Source organism: Pyxicephalus adspersus, chromosome 10 (genome assembly GCF_032062135.1).
Source record: "Pyxicephalus adspersus chromosome 10, UCB_Pads_2.0, whole genome shotgun sequence".
Lineage (NCBI taxonomy): Eukaryota > Metazoa > Chordata > Amphibia > Anura > Pyxicephalidae > Pyxicephalus > Pyxicephalus adspersus.
In genome coordinates this window covers 53,897,124-53,906,427 of record NC_092867.1, presented here as the reverse complement: position 1 = coordinate 53,906,427, position 9,304 = coordinate 53,897,124, and the positions used below count along the sequence as shown (strand labels likewise).

At 38.4% G+C, this 9,304-nt stretch overlaps 1 protein-coding gene across 1 annotated transcript; it reads left to right on the top strand.

The window, feature by feature from the left end:
• The first annotated feature begins 8,518 nt into the window (after window positions 1–8,518).
• Window positions 8,519–8,962, top strand: LOC140338872 (histone H1B-like). Its single transcript, XM_072423193.1, has one exon. It carries the CDS (start codon window positions 8,519–8,521, stop codon window positions 8,960–8,962), a length of 444 nt encoding a protein of 147 aa, XP_072279294.1.
• Window positions 8,963–9,304: the final 342 nt, after the last annotated feature.

Here is a 9,304-nt window from a genome sequence, read left to right as displayed (position 1 = left end):
ACACATTTTACGAGGACTAAAGGTGCGTACACACTTCCAATTTTTATTGTTCCAATCGAACGACGAACGATCGATTGGGCAAAAAATCGTTAGTAAAAAAGTAACCAACGACGGCGACGAACGAGGAAAATTGTTGGAAACGAATGACCGGACCGGCGGATCGGATTGGGCGACGATCGTTGAACATCGTTCGTGTGTATTGATGAATCAGGGGCATTAAGTTGTTCACTAAAATTCTTGCTTTCCGTTTACAGCCCCTAATGTACAAATTGATTCATCTTGATAAGGTGGGTTTTATCCTTGCTCGCGAGGCCACTAGGATCACTAGGGTAGTGAACTGGATCTTCACTACATGTACTCAAAAGGTCCCAGCCTTCCTGCTATCTACAGATGCAGAGAAGGCATTTGACAGAATACACTGGCAATTTATGTCACAGACACTGGCTCATATTGGTCTAGGAAAGAATATGTTGACCTGGATAAACTCAGTCTACCCTAAGCCCTCTGCATTAGTGAGGGTTAAAATGGTTGTTTATCAGAGCCCTTTCCTATTGCCAAAAGAACTAGGCATGAGTGCCTTTGATGCCCACCTAATTTTGTCTTAATACTAGAGTCATTTCTCTACCAGATCCAAGCCTCCCCTGATGTTACAGGCCTTAACATGGGAGATGCAGAACAGAAAGTGTCAGCATATGCTGACAACCTGATTTTTTATGTCTCAAACCCGCTGATCACACTCCCCAACCTTCTGCAGGCTATGAAGAAATGTGGGAGTCTCTCCAATTTTAAAATCAATATCTCTAAGTGTGCAGCCCTGAACATATCCTTGTCTACAGAATAAATTAGGCTTTTGGCTAGTAATTTCCCATTTAAGTGGGTTGAGACCATCACATACTTAGAGGCTCAAATTGCAACGAACCTTTCACGCTTCTGTACGTTGAATTTCAACCCGATAATGCAAACTATTTCCAGTGACTTGGAAAAATGGGTGTCCCAGTCATTTTCTTGGTTGGGGCGCATCCAAATAATAAAGATGAACATGCTCCTTAGGCTTTTGTACCTATTTTAGGCACTTGATTTACACATTCCAAGTTCTTTTTTCAAGCAGCTTTATACTTGTATATTCAAGTTTATTTGGGGTCATCGCAGTCCCAGGCTTTGCCACCACCTGTTATTTGGACACAAAAGGATGGGGGGATCGGGAGTCCCCAATTTTATGCTTTTCTATGCTGCCTCACATTCAGTCAGGGTCATTGACTGATGCAATAATAAAAACGTGAAGCAGTGGGTATTTATAGAACAATTGGTTTTTGACATACAATTGCATCCTTATCTCTGGTGCCCGCAGTCTCACAATCTGAGTGCAAAAAACCACCCTACAGTGGGGGTCACCAAAAGTTGTGGTAAATTTTTTTACCATGGTGAGATATCTCCATCGCCAAGCCCCCTCGCTCCGGTCCTAGGAACACAGATTTCTTTCCTGGCCAGGAGGACACATTTATCTCTGCATTCCAGAGATTAAGGGAGGAGGGTGTAGTTAGAGTTAGGAACTTTTTGTTCCAAGGACGGTGACTGAGTCAAGCAGAGCTGTGTTCCTCATCTCAGAAGTTTCACCTGGATTTTTGGGGAGCATGTCAACTTGCCCATTTTTTACATTCCCTACCATCAGCAGAAATGTTCACTAGATCACAGGTTTTGAGCGAATCTGCTTGGGTCAGGGTAGCACTAGACATGCTCTCTCCATTGTGTATTCTTTGTTGAATTCACCTCCCAATGGTTTCACTCCTGGGAACAGGAACTAAACAGGTCTTTTACAGAGTCACAAAGGGAGCGTAAGTTGCTCATGACACATAAAGTGTCGATTCCTAGCGCACACCAGGAAATGGGTTATAAGTTATTGACAAGGTGGTATCGCACGCCTGATAAGTTACATCGTTTTTTCCCGGAGGTCTCGAAGATGTGTTGGAGATGTAACGAGGACATCGGCACAATGCTACAAGTATTTTGGTTGTGTCCTTTACTCACTGAGTTCTCGTTAACATTTAGGATGGTGTGTGAGAAGCTAACTGTGCGAGAGGTCCCTGAGGGCCCGGCGTTTTTCCTTTTGTTTCTTCATGACGGGCCCCATATGAGTTTTGTAAATTCAATTGTAAAATATTTGGTGACGGCGGTTTGGGCATGTATTCCCTTACTGTGGGAGTCCCTGACTCCCAAGAGATCCATGGTTGAAGAGAAAGTAGAGGCTAGTATGCTTTATTCTGTCATGTATTTTTTGACCCAGGGGCTTTCAAAGATATATTGTGTATGTTTGCACTTTTAACCTGTACTGAATTGTATAGGTTTTTCACTATAGCAAGTGATGCTGTTCTCCAAAATTGTGGACAATGCTTTTGCACATAAGGCTACCTTTCATGTTTATTTGTGCCTTTCTATTGTGTATCTATATATGTAAGATTGAATTTTGCTGTAACTTGTTTCTTTTTTGTTTTCCATAAATGTTTAAAAAGTTTTATTAAAAATACAATAATTAAAAATAATTTATATAAACTCTATTTTGGCCACACAAAAAACCTTCTTTCTCTTTTACATTTTGACTCAAATACAAATTTAATCTACACAAATCAGAAACCATGACAGTTTGCCTCCCAAAAAAAGTTGAACAAGCCTTGGTGCCATGTTTTCCTTTCAAATGAGCTACCAAAGCTATAAGTTATCTACTGCGAAAATTCCACTCAGAATTTCTGCAATTTGTATGGCACATGGACTCCCCTAGGCTCGGTTACTGGCTTCTTTGATTGCCTAACTCCAGAGGAGGCATGGCATTTCCTGATCTGATTATGTATCAAAATGTGGTACACTTTCCCAGATATTAGATACAGTGTATACACAAAACAATAATTACATAGATCAATCAATATTCAATGCCAACATTCCATCTAAAACAAACAAAAGCAGAGCCAACAACAGATTACCAGGACTTTTTAGGTCATCTTTACACTTCTATAGGAAATTAAATATAAAAAAATGTTTTTATTTCAATGATTAAAAGTTTTTATTATATACATGCAAATACATTTAAGAATTTTTTTTTTGAAACAAAATACCAGTAATTTAACAGCACATTCCCAATATAGTAACATGTACCTAATTCATTTTTTGAGGTAATTTTCTGCTTCTTCTGGAGTAACTTCTGAAAAGAGGGTATTCACTTACTGCAAATATTGACAACTGTATCAGTCTTTAAATTAATAACCTTATTTAATCCAACAAAAATCATTATTATATACATACCTAAATCACCATACAACTCCTCTTTAAACATTCCCTCTATCTATTTTTTCAGTCGGCAACAGGCAGGGTGGCATTTGGAACTGCAGCTTTCAATTATACCAGGGCAATAAAGTTACACTTTATTTAAAGAAGTAGATTTGTCCTACAATCAATAAAATATAATTTAAAGATGATATTATGATAATAGATAGTGTCATTAATGTATTGTATGTAAATGATAAAAGTTTTTAATGATTGACATAAAAACTATTTTTTAACTTGCATATGGAGGTGTAAAAAAAACTGGTATTCTCATGTAAACAATGTCACATTGGAAAATGCCCGGCCCCAAACCCAATGGCAGTTGGGTGCTGACTAATAATATAGCTATCCTTCATTCACACCTCCTAATTGGTACAACCTTTACAGGCGTGAGAAAATATTTTGTCACACTAAAACTTAACACATACCGATAGCCCATGACTCCAATTCTGGGCCACCCTCTTTTTACACCAGGTTTAAAAGACCCGCATTTCGAGTCACTCAATTTTTAATTAACGAAGCCTGGTCTGTTATCTCACAATTACAACTAGACAGAGAAGTGCTGGAACTGGGATTTTGGAGGAAATAACAATTGAAGCATTTCTTGAGGTCTCTGCCACTGTCCCAGCAGTGTAATAGGTCCCTTACTTCACAAAACATGAGGGCACACCTTCTATAGCATACAAACTTCTACATCCCATTGGTGTTGGAGTTGCCAACAAGAGACAGGGACCCTTCTTCATATTTTTTTGGAAATATCTGAAACTCAGTAGCTTAGCCTTACCTAGGCCTGAAGTCTCTGCCTTTATTTTTAAACTCACAGACATCTCTATGTGGGACAAACTAGAATTGGGCTTTCTGTATGTTTTTTGCATGTTTCAACAATGTCCACAAACCATTGGTTCTCTCTGATACGATGCCTCTTGAATCCTGCTGAGGCCTGTATCCCTGCAATGTGAAAACACCCCCCCCCCCCCCCCGACTTCACAACAGTTTTTTGCCAGAGTGAAAGACATGAAGCATATAGAAGACCTTATAGCTTCCTATGTCTAACATGCAAAACAAGTACTTCTGGAGACGTAGAAGCAGATAAACTGGTTGGTTTTGGCTAATGATTGGAAAACAGAATTCCAAAAGGATTTGTATTCCTAAATCATATGGTAAAGACGACCCATCTCCCTCTATGAAGTCCTGCAAACAGATGTGTTTAGGAAAATTTTTGAAAAATTTACATGAAATAAAATGTCATTCATGAATCCTTCCATTTATGATTTATCTACCAATGATTAGAACACTCTGATTACTATTTAGACATGGCCAGAATTTTTTTAAGGGCAGAGTTTTCATATAGCAAGGAGTATAACAGTGAAAGGGAACCATTTCATAGGTGCATGCTTGAATTCATATAGAATTCTAAGAGGAAAAGGGTACTGAGCAATACAATTATAAGTTTGGAGGTAACAGTAAAATTAGGAGGTAGGTAGGGCATATGCAGGTTGAAGAGAGTTCAAGTATTTCAAAGAATCATCCTGTAAAGTTGGTTGTCATTTCATGAAGCCGTTTGTGATTGTAAAAGGCTCAGATGGTAAACCTTCAAATAGAACTGACGACATGGAATATTACACACACATAATTGCAGTGTGAAACCATCCTGAAATGTTGAATTTGAGAACGACTTGTAACAAGAAAGCCCTGTGTCCCCTGTCCAACATTTCCTCAGCATCAAGGAAAAGGAATACAGTGGGGATCCCGTGCATATGGGAGTTATGAAAGTTAATGGTTATTTGCCATCAATTTAATTCTTTAGAACGGGAAATATCTAACTCAACCTTTTGCATTCTGCCAGGAGTTGCTTTAATCAATTTTTTTCCTTCTGTCTATGGATGTAGAAAAAGACTTTGACAGGGAAGCCTGAGATTTTAGGATCTCTACTAGGGAGGATAATCACCTGGAGTTTGTGCCTTTATGCGTTTTGATTTTAGCTCACAATTTGCAGCTGTTGAGATTAAATTTTTGCATTCCTCTCTTCCTCAGTTTTTACCTGGTCTCTGGGACATTTTGTGAATGGGTGAGGGTAATTAGTTTCCCCATTGACATTCCCCAATAGATGGTAAATAGGGGAGGGTGGTCCTGATCCAGCTAAACAGGTGTCCCATTGATGGTTTTCAGACCACTGTATTGTCCACAAACAATAGAGGGACAAGGGGAAGCCATGGAAGCAGACCCCTTGGGGATATTATCTCTTGTTCTAAATCCTTAGTTAGCATCTTCTATTGTCCAATTGAATTCAAACTCAAATGAATATGTGAAAATGTTAATTTAATTTAACTAATGTTGTGTATTCTAAGAGGTGTCATTATTTCTGAGTCTGTCCTAACCCTTTTTTGAGAATTACTTTACCAGGGCAGATAATTGGGGGGCCCTTATTAATGGGGCTTCCAGATTCCAAAATAAATTTTTTTGCTAAAAATGAATGGGGCATGTTTGAAAAAAAAGGGGATGATGACGGACATTAAGTCCTAATAAATAAGCTTGACCTAACTGGCCATAAGCCTTCCATCTATTTAAAATTTTCTAGTGAAACTCCCTTTTTGAATTTTAGCCGATCTAAATATAATATTCAGATGTCTTGTACCATCTGGTGCCTGCCTACCTTTTACGAAACCGACTTAGTCAGGATGATAAGAACAGGTATGGGCATGGTCCTCCAAATCAGCTACCTTTAATTGAAGCCATTGAATTTCTGATGCATGCTTTTGATGCGTAATAACTTATTTGTTATGGACTCGAGAAAATTCTCTGAACTGGTCTTCCAAATGTTGTATATGATTCCCATTATCATATAGCGATGTTTTATTATCTCCAGCAAAATCAGACATGTTCTGTTGGAGTGTTTGTTTAAGTGATAGTAGCATGTCTTTAATGGTAGCCGCAGATAATTCCCCTGATTTATTAGGGTGGATTTAGCACCATCTTGGAATCTATCTGTGCCATGCGGTTTAAAAAAAAATTTGTAAGTTTTCTTGGTTCGATTTTGTACAATTGATGAAAGGCCAGTACCCTAAGTAATATAAATATAAGTTACTGAAGTAACTGTACCGAGCCTTTATATTGTAAATAGACAAGGAAAGGATAGAGAAATTAGCGGCTCTTTATAGCAAACTTGATTAAAAATAAATTGATTGATAAAATCCTTTATTTAGGTCGTAAAAAATAATCGTACAAACATAACAGTATACATGAATCATGCAAACTCAATAAGAGAGAACCTTTTGTGTTTACGATACATAATATAAAATCTCTTAGCAATGTATAGTATTGATGTGTTTTAAGAAAGGATGTTCATCCAACACTAGATTCAAAGGTCAGAATAATTAGTACTGTTATTATGGTCTCTCTGATGTGTTTCGCCATAATGGGCTTCCTCAGAGGACAATGAGACTTTGATACGTTGACCCAGTAGAAAGTACTAATGATAGGATGAAGGATCCGAAGCTGAACTTACATCAAGGGCCAGAGTTTTAGATACCAGGTAAGTAGGGTGGATAAGCATTATAATGGATGGAATCTCAGTTAGAAACCACTAAAAGTAATATTATGAACTGCCATTGTCAAATTCAAAATAGTTAAACTTACTTGGACGGTATAATGGTTAGTTTAATTTATGAGTATTAATTTCTTAGGTGAAAAACATAGGAATTGGGGGTTTTCTGAGATGTGTTCCATACGGGACCAAAGCTTGTATACATATAGTGAGCAATTTTCTTAAGAGCGTGATATTATGATGATGTACTTATTCGATAACTGAGGAGTACAGGAGTAAGAAATTAATCCAGTATGTTGTACTGTTGTAGAAACAATTACAGCAGGAGGAGCTGGTTGAAGCTGTCCAAAAAAGGCAGATTGTTCTATAGATACAATACTATACCGTAGAACAATCTCTCACTCTGAACCTTCATATTTCCATTAGGAAGGTCACACAGCATAACATTACTGTATAGCCTTTTTACAAAATAATTACAACAATCATTTACTCTCTCCAATTCCCTCTTACTAACCTCTAATGTTGCAATCTCCTTAACTGCAAAAGCAATTTATATTGTTGTATTCAGATTTCTTTCAGAACATTATCATGAATGGTTTTTTAAATATTTATAGACTATAACTGCATACATGTAAACTGCTGACATACCGTAACCCCTGAAGAAGCTAATAGGTGAAACGCGTCGGGGATAAAAACGGTTACTTTGAATCAACACTTGTTTGCAGAAATAAAAGATATTGGTAGATATGTGTTTACATGAGTAGATGACCTATGTATAGCACCCTCTAGGGCCCCATTTGTACTGTTTTGGACCACAACCTGGTATTTTGGCCCACAAGTACTATAATGAAATGTATTGTATTTTTTGAGCTGTATCTTTTATATCCGTACATTTTTGTTTGCCAAAAGACCATTTTCTTTCTCTTTTGTCTATTTCATATACTATTGACCACTAAAGGGTTTGGACATGGTCCTTAAGGACCACTTTGACCCTAAACCCCCACCTACCTTCCTACCGTCTCATATGTTCTATATTCATCATGATACATATACAATTACTCACAAACACATATTTGATCATTATGATATAAATAATATTTAAAAAAAAACTTGTTTAGTTCCATAAACAAAAAAACTGTAACCCTTATGAAAATACAACATCTTTGGCATGCTTACATGAACAATACTATATGCACTATTGATGTTAAAATATTTTGCAAGTGTTACCATTAGGGTAGATTTTTTTATCCATATTTTCCTATGTATCCACTGTTTAGAAATTTCAATGTAAATGTGATGCTAATTCAACCATGTTACCTCTGTGTACAGTTCACAAAGTTCATCGCAAGCAAGAAGCCGATTGGCAAAATGCGTCTTGAAACGGGATTAATAACAACATAACTCTTGTAATCAGGGATATCTGTGTCTAGTAAATAGGTAGTTTGATCCTGAGTTATTGTCACCGGGATAAAAAAAAAACCTAAGTTGTTCACTTGTATAATGAAAATTGTCTACAACATCGCAGGTAAGTCTAATAGGCGTGGTCTTATCTGTAACCAATAGGGCTGCAGGTTGCGTACCAACCAATAGCAGTGCAGGAGGATTACCATAACACACAGTACAGTAAGGGCATTTTTTTATTTTCCAGGACATTCGAAAACCATGACCAAGACTAAAAGCGCACCGGTCGCCCCTCTCCGCAAGGAGTCTGCCGCCAGGAAGAAGCTGAAGGCTGGAGCCAGAGGAGCTAAGAAAGGCGCCAAGAAGCCGACCAGTCCCAGCGTATCCGAGCTCATCGTCAAAGCCGTATCTGCTTCCAAAGAGCGCAGCGGGGTTTCCCTGGCCGCCCTCAAGAAGGCTTTGTCGGCCGGAGGATACGATGTGGAGAAGAATAATAGCCGCCTGAAGATCGCTATAAAGTGTTTGCTGACCAAGGGGAGCCTCGTCCTGGTCAAAGGCACCGGGGCCTCCGGATCCTTCAAGCTGAACAAGAAGCAGCAGGAGAGCAAAGACAAATCCAAAAAAGTAACCAAGCGCCCAGCTATAGAATATATATCTTTTATTTGTCCAAGTTGCGTGCGAAAGATGAAAAAGAGGGAACAGTGAAATCTGTAACCGAAGAATCTGGACCACTTTGTCAAATTCTCGGCACAAACTGTTAGTCTGAAAAAACTATTATTAAAATACAAACAGACCCACATCATTCTGCGAACCCAAAGGCTCTTTTCAGAGCCACCCACATGTCCACACAAAGAGCTTCAATACATTGTCACTGCTGATTTTATTTATTTCCATTCTGAGGTGTTAGACAAATCGTACACATCAAATGCAAAGGTGAACGCCCTGGGCGATCTCCCTGACCAGGCTCTGGAAGGGCAGCTTGTGGATGAGCAGCTGGGGCGGTTTTAGTTGCCAGGTGTTTGCAGCTTTCCAGCCGGTGGATTTAGC